This window comes from Mus caroli, unplaced genomic scaffold, assembly GCF_978045245.1.
Source record: "Mus caroli unplaced genomic scaffold, Mus_caroli_1 scaffold_12, whole genome shotgun sequence".
NCBI classification, from domain to species: domain Eukaryota; kingdom Metazoa; phylum Chordata; class Mammalia; order Rodentia; family Muridae; genus Mus; species Mus caroli.
In genome coordinates, this window is record NW_028227267.1 from 35534633 (window position 1) to 35548404 (window position 13772).

General features: G+C 39.5%; 1 protein-coding gene across 2 annotated transcripts; it reads left to right on the forward strand.

The window, feature by feature from the left end:
• The first annotated feature begins 3730 nt into the window (after positions 1-3730).
• On the forward strand, positions 3731-11400 carry LOC147001713 (uncharacterized). Of its 2 annotated transcripts, none has more exons than XM_085828560.1 (4): positions 3731-3905; positions 4610-4772; positions 5747-5878; positions 10765-11400. In XM_085828560.1, exons 1-4 carry the CDS (start codon positions 3776-3778, stop codon positions 10943-10945), a joined length of 606 nt encoding a protein of 201 aa, XP_085684686.1. In that variant the 5' UTR covers positions 3731-3775; the 3' UTR covers positions 10946-11400. The 2 variants fall into 2 exon arrangements, with proteins under 2 accessions (XP_085684686.1, XP_085684685.1); XM_085828559.1 differs by lacking the exon at positions 10765-11400 and adding an exon at positions 6567-6743.
• The last annotated feature ends 2372 nt before the right edge of the window (positions 11401-13772 follow it).

Genomic DNA, 13772 nt, shown 5'->3' on the forward strand with positions numbered 1-13772 from the left:
AAATGAAAGTAGATCCATATTTGTCACCAGGAATAAAACTCAAGGCCAGGTGGATCAAAGACTTCAACATGAAACCAGATTCACTGAATCTAATTGAAGAGAAATTGAGAAAGATCTTCAAACTCACAGGAGTAGGGGCAAATTTTCTAAATACGCTCCGATGGCTCAGGTTCTAACATCAAACATTGATAAATGGGACCTCATGAGACTGAAAAACTTATGTAAGGCAAAGGGCATAGTCAGTAGGACAAATTGGTAACCTACATAATGGGAAAAAAATTTCACTAACCTTACATTCCAAATTATCTAAAGAACTCAAGTAGATAAACACCAAAAAGAAAAGAACCCAGTCTGAAAGTCGCAAAGAACTATAGAAAAAAATCAAAACAAGGAAACTTGAATGGCTGAGACGCAGTTAAAGAAATGTGGAAAGTCCTTAGTCTTCCGGGAAATGAAAACCAAAGCAATTGAGATTGGTATAAGGCCGTATACTTTTCAATAAAGAATGGCCAAGATCAAAAACTGGCAAAAGCACATGTTGGTGAGAATGTGAGAAAAGAAAATCAAAACTTCATTTCTGGTGGGCATGCAAAGTACTATGACAACTATGGAAATCAATCTGGAGGTTCCTCAGAAAATTCGAAATAGATCTGCCTGAAGGCCAAAGACTTACCTTCATGGCCTATGGCTTCCGAATTTCATGTTTCATCCAATGGCATATTATTTAGATCTTCCTATTGGGCTTCGACTTTGATCTTGGTAAGCATTTGGTCTCTGATTCTCAAACAGTTCTCTGTCCTCACACTTTTTTGAGGTATCGCCAACCCCAGGGACATATTTTTCCTTCAAATTTCTCCAAATTTGGGGACTTCTAATATTTGGGGAAACTGAGTGACAAAAGCAATGTATGCTGAGCACTTTAGTGTCCAGTGCATATGAAACTATGTGTGTTTAGATATGGTAATCCTCTAGAACATACTTTATGAAAGAAGCAGTATGCTCTTAGGTTCCCTGTTTGACCTCACTTAACTTTGCCAGCTTTGTGGGCTGCTGTACTGCTGCTTTGAGAATAATCAGAAACTCCTGGAATAGATGCCTCATGTCTCATTGCCTTTGCCAGGGTTAGGACACTAGTGGGAGTAGGTTTGATGGAACATTAACAAAACCAGTGCTTCTTGTGAACCATCTGAATGAAGTACCATGTTCCAGGACAGTTCTGTATGAACTTGTCATATCCAGGAAATGGAGCAAGAGAAAAGCCAAGCAAAAGACATCCTTTTACAGCACCCTCGACACCTTTTCACAGGACAGGGTAAGTTGGCTTTGGTAGAAGAAGAGATGTTCTGAGATAGTTGCCCTTCATCTGATCAGAGAATAAGAGTTCATGAATTTTGGGGAAACATTGTGAGTGTGGGGTTGCAGTAAGCATCATGTAATGTGAATGAGCAAAAACTATATTAATACAAAAACAAAATTAAAGTTTTATCAAAATGGGGCAAAATATATTGTTCTACTAACTCTAGTATGTATACACCGGCAAACACTTTAACATCTAGAAGGGCTAGATGTTGTAAAGTAGGGTGACTTTGTCATTGACACATACTGTGTACATAGCAAAGATGAATAAAATGGAGGACTTGCACCCCAAAGATCCATTATTCCCCTCACATCAAAGTGACTGTGCCACCTTTAATAGAAATCTAGAGGCTTCTTTTCATCCTGGTCTCAGGGCTCATCCATAATACAGTACCAAACAAGCCCTGGCCATGTGTTCCTGTGTTACTGGCAGATTTCTGCCTCAGGGTTCAGAGACACTGAAGGGCCAGCTTTGGCCTTCCAGGGCAGCCATTCTTTCAGCTATACCAGGCCCTCTGCCACCTAAATGGAGACTTCCACATAGGCCTGTCATCTCAAAAACAGAAGCTAAGTTAATCCAAAATATTGAGATGCCACTCTACAGTCATGTTGAGTTGGTTCCATGAGATCATACAAGGTAACTAATGTTTCTGTGACTGTTTTCCTTATTTGAAATTGAGTAATGAGATCATCTGAGGAGTAACCACTTCTGACTAACATGAATGATAGGACTGTACAGAGCATGAGCTTAACGTTCTAGGTACAGTGCAAATAACTGGGGGAATTAACAACAAAAACCAAAGGAAACAATAGGAATACTAACAACAACATTTTTTCAAAAAAATACTGAGTGCTGGGATTAAAGGCATGTACCCACTCTGGCTAGCTTTATATGTAATAAAAACCAAACAAACAACCCTTTTGCAGTTCTATCAGTTACAGTAGAGGGAGCTGTGTGATACTGTGTGCTGCTTTCTTTCCCCAGATACCTCAGGTTTTCAGTCTTCTACCAGGTGAGCTGGACCTAAGAGCAGCCTAGTTGACTTTCCTACTGGCATGGCATGATTCTGCAAAAATCCTTTTCATGATAAGAAAAAGTATGGAGGAGAACCCTTGTTGGTGCATCCAGAATCCTTTAGGCCAGGAAACAACCAAGCCACAGATAGTGAAAAACCAAAGGAAAAATCACATTGCCAAAATATGGGCTCCATATTGGAAGAAAAGGCCCTCAACTTCTAAGGTATCAACAATATCTGCCCGTTAATTGTGAGCTCTGCATGTTGGTATTGTGTGGCTCCAGGTGGTAGTCAAAGGCAGATGTCTTCCCGCAAAAGACATACATGATTTTTCATCGTCCATCTGTGAGGATAGGTTTCATTCTAGCACAGATTCAGCACACCCAGCATAAGAACACAGAAGCCTCAGATGACAAAGCCAAAGGGACTCCATCCTGAACTTATAGACCCATTAAAATTGAAGTTTAACCTGAACTCAGGCCATTCCACTCCTTGCCCTACCTCCTGAGTTTTATGTTTGCTATGAGTAGAGAATTATGATACAACCCCAGCATCCCATGCCTGCACTTGGGAATTCAGGAAGACTGATATTAGAGAACTGATGGCTATGAGGCTACAATGCAGTACAGTCCAGGTTGACCTTTCCTCAATGATGTCCACTTTAATTGTCTGGTTGTATTTTAGAAAGGGAGGGTGTGCAAGTTAATAATTTGAAGATGGGACAGAAAGTTTACCACTTTATATTTGTCCTGTCGCTGAGCCCCTATGTTCCAAAGAAAAGGGAGTTTTCCTTGCAAAAGATGGGATTATAAATGGGAGATTTTTTGAAACACATGGATATGTATATAGGAACAATACCAAGTATCAAGATATGCACAGTAACAAGATATTATCCAGATTTTATACAATTAAAGGTATAGGAGAAAGATATTGGCCTTTGTGAAACAGGGAAAACCTGGGGAATTAGACTGTATGTCACATGAATTCACTCAGATAGTATATTTATTATTGAGAAATATCTCTTCACCATCCCTAGAGATTTGGATGCTAACAAAAATCTCTTCTGCATATCAGGGTCCTAACCAATGCTTCCCATCGAAAGCACTTGTCTTCTAATGAAGCATATGAAAAATCTCTGAATTTAGAAAGAGAGGTTGCAATAGGGTATTTGCCAGGTCACAGGAGAGGCTCTAGGAAATGCACAACAGAAACTGGTAAATTTGGGGAGATCTAGTTATCAAATAGGCCTTAGCCTTTCCCAGTGACATCATCAGTAATGCCTTCCTTGGACAATCTCTTGTATCTAGGATAGAACTAGAATCTTCTGTGATGTCACCTGTGTTGTGGCTACAGCAACTGCCTGTGGGATATTCCTTCAGTGCCTTTTGGGTTCTCAATCAGGCATGTTTTCCTGGCTGCGCAGGCAATTTCACAAGGAGAATGGTGATCAAGGAGAGACCAGACCAAGACAGAAGGAATCTGGCATCCTTTCTTGTAAAAACAGAAGAAGGAAATCATTCTGGGGAAGGCACAGTGAGTCTTGGGCAGAGTTTGGGAAATTCTGGAACAGGTTGGCTTGAGCTGAGCCTTCCCTGAGTAGATATTAAGAGCTGGAGCCTTGGACTTTCTTAATGACAGACCAAGAGACTAAAATTTCTGAAAATTCATTTGACAGAGCCAGGAATTGACAATCCTGCAGCTTCTTTTCTAGGAGCCATTTAATTTCATTTAGAGTGTCAAAGAATGCCCTGAGAAGGCACTATGAGAATAACAATGTGTCTCTTATTGGTAGGGAGTTGAAGCACTTCATCTTCTAAATTATTGTAGGATACATGAGTCTCTGATGCAGAGAACAGAGGAGGATTCTAATCTGGTCATTTGTTGATGTCTCAGCCACTTTGAGTTTGAACACACATGACTAGGTATTGATGGTTTTCTTGGCATAACATATGACATGAGCTGAAATTGTTCCCCAAATCTTTATGTGTGAGGCAGCTTATGGATTTCAGGGCAAGGGGTAATATAATAAATAGTGTGTGTTAGTTGTGACCAACAGTGGTGGTTGGGAAGAGGAATATAACTTAGCAGACCAGCTCAAATATAGCCTTTCTGCTTTTTCAGTGATTAATCCTGTCTCTAGCTTTTCTCTTCCTCAACCTTCTCTTTGGGACTCAGAATGGTCTCCCCTGCCCTGGGCCATCAACTATGCAAATGCATTTGTGTTTATCTATCTTCAGTGTCTGCTGGGAAAACATCACCCCAAAATTGCAACATCACTAATCATATGAAGAATATGAATAAAGTAGAAGATATGAAATTTTATATCAGGAAGATAAATGCTGAGAGATTAGAACTTTTTCGAATCTTGGACATTGACATGAATACTGATTTGAACTACAGGTAAAATTATGCCCTGTATCCTGTTGACTGTATTGTGCCCTCTCTGTTAACCCACATTTTCTCTCATAATGGAGTGTGTCATCTCTCACATTCATTATAAGAAGTCTTGACAGTTGTTAAATTGTTGGATAAGAGCTGTGTGTTCTATGGTCATCCTCTTTTGTACTTGCCCTTGCTGTGCTTGGAGTCTGATTGGTTTTGTTAACAACTGGTCACAATTGCTGCCTTACTGTGTAAGAATGCAATGTCTGCAGGCCATTATTGCTTTAATATAATTTTGTTCATTGTACTCTCAGACTGTGGAACCTACCTGGATTTATTTGGCGTTTTAACTTGTGTGTGTGCATGTGTGTGTGTGTGTGTGTGTGTGTGTGTGTGTGTGTGTGAAGTTAGTTGTTTGTGTTTTGTCCAGGATCTGGGGTTCTGAGACCTTGGATGGGATCTGAGGATTTGTGTGATGCACAGTTTGTAGTGCATGGTAGTGTTGAGTCCTTAGAGGCCCAAGTTGATCATCAGGGTACTTTGTTCCCTGTGTTTACCTTGGTATCACAAGGAATCTCCTGGGGTAGGAGGTGTTATAAAGCCTTTTTCTTTGTAAATACTAGTTATGTCCTCTGAGAATTCATTTAGCAATTGGATCAAAGGATTATCCCTGCCTTAAAACTAAGAGGAGAAAAATCCTTATATCTAAGGACCAAAGCCTGTGGCTCAGTCTAGTAGAAACATCTCACAGAACTAGTATATTCTTTCAGGCTCACAAAAGAAGCTCTTGAAGGTCAGCCATCTCCATTTGGTCGCCTGGCTCTGCTGTCCTCTGCACAAGATATTTAATCAGTACCAATAGGACCCACTTTGAAGGAGCAATCATGTGGCATACAATTGGCTTGGGTAGTCCAGATACAGCCTTTTTGCACATGATACTTGATGCTTTAGTTCAGAGGATTATTTACTCTTTGGGCCATGCTCTACCACAGGATGAACATTGAATTCACCATCATTAAATCACAACATGAGAAGACAATGTTAGATATGGAAAAAATGACACAGTCAATAAGTGATACCATTGAGATGTACAAGGAATTCATAGAAGATAAAGATTCCTACAGGTGAGTCCCAGACACAGCTGAGACCCTGAACTAGGCAGGGAATGCTTGTGGACTTCCAGGACTTTGAACAAAAGTAAGAGCTCTAGTTCTATACTATCTGTTTCTTAATAGGAGCCCTCCCTTGAGGCAAGGGTCTTGGATTTGTACCTCTTGAACTCATTTTTCCTAAGTGTGAAGATTGTCCAAGACAGTCAGTCTTTATTCTTCCAAATTCAGGATCCTCTGTATAGAACCAATTTCCACCATGCTGGGAATCTCAAGCAACCCTGACCTCTAGGGTTCTGACAGCAGATTAAAAGATCTGGGATCCATGACAAAAATCGAAAGAGTTTATACCTTTTGGGTCTCCTCTCCTCCCTCAGAGGGGATTTGCACTCTTCCTGCTGATGGTTTTCTGGTACCACAGACATATAAGCAACCATGAGGTACATTTCCTCCTCTGTGATGTACATGGGGCACTCTTAGTGTCAGGGTTTTCAGAAGTCCTTTGATTCTTGTGGCATGTGGCTGGTCCCTGGATTTGACCTGCCTCTATTTTGGACTGATGGGTATACTGTGGACTCTAGTCTGAGGCTCTCTGGGGATCTGGGACCTTGCAGAGATTATAGTACTTGGTGGAGTGGCATGCAAATAGAAGCTTGCTGGGAATCACCTTTTTTGTTTGTTTGTTTGTTTGTTTTTTGTTCAGCTTCAAGCACACCTACCTCCTGAAAGAATGCAATCAATTGAAGGAAAAAGTAAGGATGTTGCTGAATGAGAACAGAAAGCTGCTGGTAGAGCAGGCTGACCAGAAAGCATCCTATGGTGAAGAAAAGAGGTTCTGTGATGAGACCTCCAAGAACATACATCCCAAGTGCTAAGCAGTAGCAGGTAGGATGATGTGTATCAGAGGCAGATTGCCCTCATGGCTAACCATAAACATAGACAATCCAATGAAACATCCACCAACTTATCCAGGCACTCCCCTGTGTCTCCTCCAAGTGTTTATTTAGGTGATCATCTACAAGGCTTTCTCTGGAGGTAGCCTTTTTCAAGAAACTATATGTTTAGCAAGCAAATTTTTCTGCCCTGCTATAATCTGCAGTTCACTAGGGGAGATTAGTTGATTACACATCACAACTCTACATGATATTAAGTTTGAAGGGTGCTGTGCTGGAGTCCTTCTTCAGATCAGTGGAGAGCTTTGAAAGAAGAAGTAAAGTCCTGAAGCTCATTTGCTTTATGGGCATCAGGTAGGTTTCTAGGTAGGACATAGATTGCAGGAATGATAGCTTAGTGGAACTGACAAATAAGTGGATTTCATTGTTGCCTTTTGGAAGTTTTTGTCCCCCACCCCAACCTTTTCCCCTATAGATCTTGATTCACACTGAGTGAACCTGAGTAGCAGCATGTCAGTCCTATTTTCTTTGAGTGCTGTTGGAGTTTTCCTTCCTGGGCCTTGTGGTCTGGAGCTGGCTGAATGAGCAGGGATGTAGGAAAGGCTTCTCACAATCTCAGTTGGTGTGAGAGTTTTGAGGCTTCATGTAAAAATTTCTCCATATATACCCCTCATATGACCAAGAATGTTTTATAAGGATTTCTATTTCTCTAGTAAGAATACTAGAGTTGAAATTCTCAGTTTAAATATCTGCTCTGCATAGTCTAAAATATTTGTTCATCTAGCATGATAGATTCTTCATTGTTTTTTGCTCCCTTATGTTTTTATGTGTGTGTGTGTTTGTGTATGTGTGTTTATGGGTGCTTATGCCAATCTGTACCTTTGTGGGTATTTTGTAAGGCCAGTTAAGGACATCTGATTTTGTGTAGTCATTCTTAACTTATTTCTTTGGGCCTAGGTCTCTCAATAAACCTGATACTTCCTGTTGTTCGATGTCCAGTAGACTTTTCATCTCCTGTCCACTACCAGGTGGACATCTGTCTCTTATTTAAACCAACAAATCATTAAACAATACTACTATTTTTAAACTAAGTATTAGATTTTTTCATTTTTCCTGCTTAGAGTTATTGCCTGGGAGATTCTGGCTTGTCTTATTGGCTTAACCATGGGCATACATAGAAGCCTACAGGACATCATTCTGCTGACATTGTTTTGCTAACTATATTTTGGGCATGGCTCTGTTTCAGGATAGATTCTCAGAGTTGTGTAGAGTGCTGCATTTCAGATATGTCACAGCAGGTCATTTAACTAGATTTCTCCTGACTGATTTTGAGAATGATTTAATATCATATAATAAGTAAGGTGTTGTAAACTTCCTGAGTAATGACCAAAAGTCACAGTCTTCCTTGGATGCTAAAAAGGACTCAGTGTAGGTTTAGTGAGGGGACTGTGATGAGTCACAATGGGGCTTACTGGAGGCTATAGGTAGAAAGCTCTTTCTTGGCAATTTAGTGCTACGTTGTCCAGGATATCTGTGTAGAGATTTTAATGTCCTTGTAGAACCAGCAAGTATTTGCATAGAAAAAGTTTCTAAAGAGGAGATAAGTACAGGTCAGAGCTGCAAAGCCCCCTTGAGTCTAAAACCCTTGTACACATCATAGGTCCCACTACATGCTCATACAACAAAAATATGCTAGATAAGAGCAAGAATTTCATTGATGTATGTGTTTTTGTTTCAGTCTTTTTGTGCTATGTGGTGTGTGTGTTGGGGTGTGTTTGTGTGTGTGTGTGTGTGTGTGTGTGTACCAGCTGTGACTCAGTGTGTTTATTCTAAGTTGTGTGTTTGTATAATGCAAAATGCCTTTGTAAGTGTTTGTGGTATGGATATATACAACTGTGTTTCTGTTTGTGTGTCTGTTTGTGTAGACTTGCAACCGTGTCCGTCTTGAGCGACCAAGCATGATGAGTAAAGCCCCTGAGATTTCAGATTGCACCCATGAAAAATCAAATACAGCAGTCCATTTAGTATGCAACTCTACCTAGCTCCCAAGTGAAATAAAACGGGACACAAAAGCTCATATATAGTCATACTTTCTACTGGCTAGGGGCCATGTTACTGATCCTCATTGAAAACTTTTGGAGAAAATCATCTGTATATGGTACATAGAGTCGAGGAGGACATTATTATATAAAATCCATGTTATGTCCCTTTTCTGCTCTGAAAGAATTATGAAGGCCCACTGTAATGTCAGGTGGCTCACTGTGTCTTTTCAGCATTCCAGATTCTTTCTTCACTGCTTGCTACCATTGCCTTTCCAGCTTCCTCTACTCAGTAAAACTTTGCCTTATAATTTGATTTGGATTCTAATCATTGAGAGATTGTGTTGCTTGTAGTTGTACCTGTATCCAGCACAATTCCCATAGTTGTGGTGCAAAACAGGGCTGTTTCAGGAGCCCCTTGATAATAATAATAATAATAATAATAATAATAATAATGATAATCTAAAGAACTCACACTATGTTATTTGTGTAACATTCTGCAATTGCTGTTATTCAAAATCATTTTCTCAGAGTTAGAGTCAGCCTAATTGGGGGTTGGGAGAAATTAGGACCTTCAGACAGGTCTGGTAATATAAAATCAGGTAGGTGTATGAGAAGCAAGGTTCAAAAAGTAGAAAAGAAGTCTCCTTGGATCCAGAGATTCCAGAACAAGAGTAGATATCCACAGAGTCTCTAGGACACATGAGGTCTGTAATGATCCTCAGGGTAGTCCAGAAGAAGATGATATCCTGATGTCCATCAGCTAAAGACTGAAATTGTACTATGTGATGCAGCCCTTTCATGAACTATTGCTCAGTGTTAGATAATCCATGCAAGTATTTGACCTTCAACTAGTTAGTCTCATTTTACTCAAAATATCCCTGACACAGTCATATTATTTGAAGAAAATTGATCCATTGGATACTACTTATAGTGACTTCCTATTTTTCTGGGATCATACCTTTGCACATAAAGACAATGATCAAGGGAGCCTCTAATGGAAGGAACTGTTTACTTTGGGAAAAGGCTGAAACAATGAAGGTGAGGCTAGTCCACCACCAACACGTGATCCTTTGCTGGCAGAGAAGCCTACCCTACACAGCCTTTGGAACTTGCTAAGACAGATCGAATAATATGCCAAGATCCCTGATTCTGAGTCTGGTTCATGAGGGGAAAGCATATCACTGACTGAGCTGTCTATATGCTTTGCCCACTATGTATCTATCCCATATAAGATTTGTTTTTTATGTCTCCAAAATATCCTGGGAGATTTTTATAATAGCATTAACTGTGGAAACTAAACAGTTTGCTGAAGTATAAGGTATTAGTGTTATGTGAATACAAATAAATTGCATATTTGACAGAGTGCTCTACCACAGTCTCAGATGTACAGGTGTGTTGTTATGTTCCTTCATGGACATCACTTTTAAAATTCAGTTCCTAGCCTTGGGAATATTTTCAGTTAGCACATTCTTTCTGATTTTAGGACCCATGCAGTGCCTGTGGACTTCATGTGATATATTTTCACTAGTTATTTCCAGATATAGGGGTTGATGAGTGGTACCCTGTCAGGATCCTGCACTAGAGAAATAATCATAACCTTCACTTCAATTCTAGGCAGGTTCCCCATAAGGCATCTACATGGTTTTCTAGGTTGATCACATCTCTCTTGAACTCAGATTCAGAGATTGCTACAATGTTATTATTCTATATATTATACATGGACTATTGGAGTAATATAGGTTTTTTTTAAACTCCAGTATAGTGTGTATTTCACAGCTCAGTTTCTAGCTGTTTTTAAAAGCTGAGAAATAATTACAAGCCCAAGTGCTCTGTGACACTTGGGGATGCAGGCAATGACCTCAGCAGATGATAAGTTGTAACAGATTGTCCAGCTTAATAGATCTAGTGTGAGACGTAGAGCTGAATTGAAAAACACTTACTGGGCCTTTGTTCCTTCCTTCCCTAGGTGTGAAATACTCCAGCAGAAACTGGAACATGGAACAGACCAGGACAAGGCCTCCTTTGAAGAGATCTTCTATAGGGGAAGCTCTGCATGTGCAAACCAAATATTTCATCTCATCCCCAGTAATCATAGCTATCATCTGCTGCATTTTCTTCCTTTATTTTTGTTTCATTGCAATGAATAGCCCTTAATTTCATCTGGGCTCTGGCTCAGCAAGAGTGAACATGTAGAGGGATTCAGACATGTGCTGAGACAGATCAAAAGCTGCTAGGCAAGCAGGAGGTTCTGAGAGTGTAAATTTACCTTGTCCTGATAGGTCATCCAGGAAAATTACAAAATCATTCTACAAAATTGTAAAGATTTGAGCCAAAGTTGGTAACATGTATTCTGCTAAGTCTTGGGTGTCCATATTCTTCAAACCCACACTCCAAAAAAGGAGACCTACTAAAGATTCTCTTGTAAAGATTGTTACAAGAAGTAACTCATTTTCTACTGTGTTGCCAAGGAGAGTCATTTGCTGTCAGTGTTTGCTATAAAATAACAGTAAAAGAAGGCTGTTTAGCACAATTCTTGTTTTGGGATTTTGGTTTGAGCTTTGATTACTTTTGTTCTTTGGTTTTCTTTCATTTCATTAGAAGTTTTTTGTTTGTTTCTTTGCTGTTGTTTTGTTTTGTAATTGATTTAATATTTTGATAAGGCTATACACTGTACATATTGACTGCCCACTTTTAGTTACTATTGAATAAATTGGATGTATTCTTAAGATTAAAACAGTGATCTCCAACTCTTCACTCATAATAAACTTCTTTATCCAAGTGTGGTATCACCCTACTGAAATCCCACACCTATCAGACACAAATGGATCTCGTTAAGGGGCCTGGGTTCCATAATGACTTCTCAGTCAGACTGAGCTACAAAAGTGATTGATTTTACATTCAGTGTGGATAGTGTGTCCAACTGTGGATACCGATGTCATGATGGAAAAATTACCCATATTGTATCCTTGCATGTTAAATATTTAGCTGCTGCTAAAATGCTGTGGATGATAGTGTTGAACAAATTAATGGGAAATATATCAGTATTTCTGAAATGTCTTTCAGGAAATAAAAATATATTCTAAGGGAATATAAAAGCTGCCAGAAAATACAGACATGTATGCTTCTGCTTTCCTTCAAATGTTCTATCAGTGGTAACTACTACTAGAGAGATTCAATTTTAGGACCTTTTGAGATAGGGAATTTTTTGGTGATTTTGTTGTTTTTCTTGATTATGAGAGTGAATTTTGTGCTTGACAATACATTTGGTTCCTTTTAGGGGTTTTAACACAAGCACAGTGTAGAGTTCAGTATTCAGTATCCAGATGTTTTTAAAAGCTGAGACAAAATCCAGGCCCATATGATCTATGAGTTTTCTCCCTCTGTTTTCTTCCCCCCTCCCCGTGATGATTCTGTTTGTTATTTTGATTTATTTTATATTTATGCATGTTTTGCCTTCTGTAGGTCTGTGCAACACTTGCATGCCATTTCCCAAAGGCCAGAAGAAGTTATGGGGTTTCACCTGGAACTAAAATGACAGAGGACTGTTAGATGCCATGTGGGTCTTTTGAGAAACATATTCTCAAATGAAGAGCTATCTCTCCATCCCCTGATATGCACTTTTGTCATTCCTTGTGTGCTATATTAGTGGAATGTATCATACATATTGAAACTCTTTCTTGAGATATGTTTACTTTGTTGTAAAAAAGTAGAAGCACCCATCTCCTTTCAGAGCCAAAGCAGTTTAGAATGTGATTTGAAGTTTCTCTTTGGATCAGAGAAGCAGATTTGGGGAACAGTAAAACCAGGTAACAGGGACAAATCATAGTGCAGAGCCCATCACTGACACTACCACTGGAAAGCGGGCAATGCAGAGAATACTGGCATAAGACAATGGAGCTGGAGCCAAGATAAAATCTTGCAATTGTAGTGGCTCTGAAAATGAGATAGAGCCTTCTCAGATGGTGTCTGAATGGCCTCCTCCATTTCTTTACAAAAGGAAACAAGGCATTCAATTGAGTAGCTGGTGTGTACTGGAGATTCATCCTCTGCTTTGCAGGGTAGGGCTCTGATGGGAAAGCCTCTACCAAAGCACTGAATGGGTCAGAGGTGCTTAACCCTTAACTCAGTACTTCTGCTAGCTTTCTGATTCTGTACATTGCAAACAATAACTCTCATAAAAGAATCCCAGTGTTTTGACTTAGTTTGACTGGCATACAGCACATGACATAATCTATACTTTATTATTCAGGACTACTCTCAAATGTTGTGTGAAACTAATTTCAGAACATCAATAACTTTTATATTTCTCGGGTCCCAATATTGTCTCTATTTCATTTTCTAATAATTTATTCAAACTTTCTTTAAAAGTCATGAATTAATCTGGAACTATCATTACACAGTTATTACATAGTTTCCAAGATGAGAACACACAGCATACACCTGGGACATTTTGAAGTGTGCTTTTCTGAGCCCCTTATATCTCAATTTTTCATAGTTTAAGAATCATTACATCAAGAAACATCGAGTTTCACAGACTACACCAAAGCAGAAGAAGAAAGAAATAGGAAATTCAGATATAATAGAATAATTATACACATCAAGGCCAGCTGCAAAGCAGTCATGCACTATGAATTCTATACAGTGATTGTACAGGGCTAAGGTTAAGATAACGGGAATCACGTTTTAGTATGAAGAGCTTCCACAGGCTATTGAAATGTTTCTATCACAGCCTACATCAGGCAGTCCCTTATTTCAAATGGCAGGTACCCAGGAGGAAGGTATCTCCTGCTTCTCAAGAACACAGACACCATCCCTTTTTACAAGTAGCTGCTGCAGGCTCCTGAGAGATTTCCATTGAGACCTGTTGTGGGCAGTGCATGCTCTAATTGCATGCTCTCTCTATCACCATTTAAATGTAAATATGCAGAGACCTACAGCCACAGCTGGCCTCCTTGGTTTTTCTAATTCTGGGCA

Excerpts from the sequence above, each read along its gene's own strand:
- LOC147001713 (XM_085828560.1), top strand. The coding sequence starts at position 3,776 with ATGTTTTCCTGGCTGCGCAGGCAATTTCACAAGGAGAATGGTGATCAA. Across the intron at positions 3,906-4,609 it reads ATCATTCTGGGGAAGGCACA|TGTCTGCTGGGAAAACATCA; the intron begins GTGAGTCTTGGG and ends ATCTATCTTCAG. Across the intron at positions 4,773-5,746 it reads AATACTGATTTGAACTACAG|GATGAACATTGAATTCACCA; the intron begins GTAAAATTATGC and ends GCTCTACCACAG.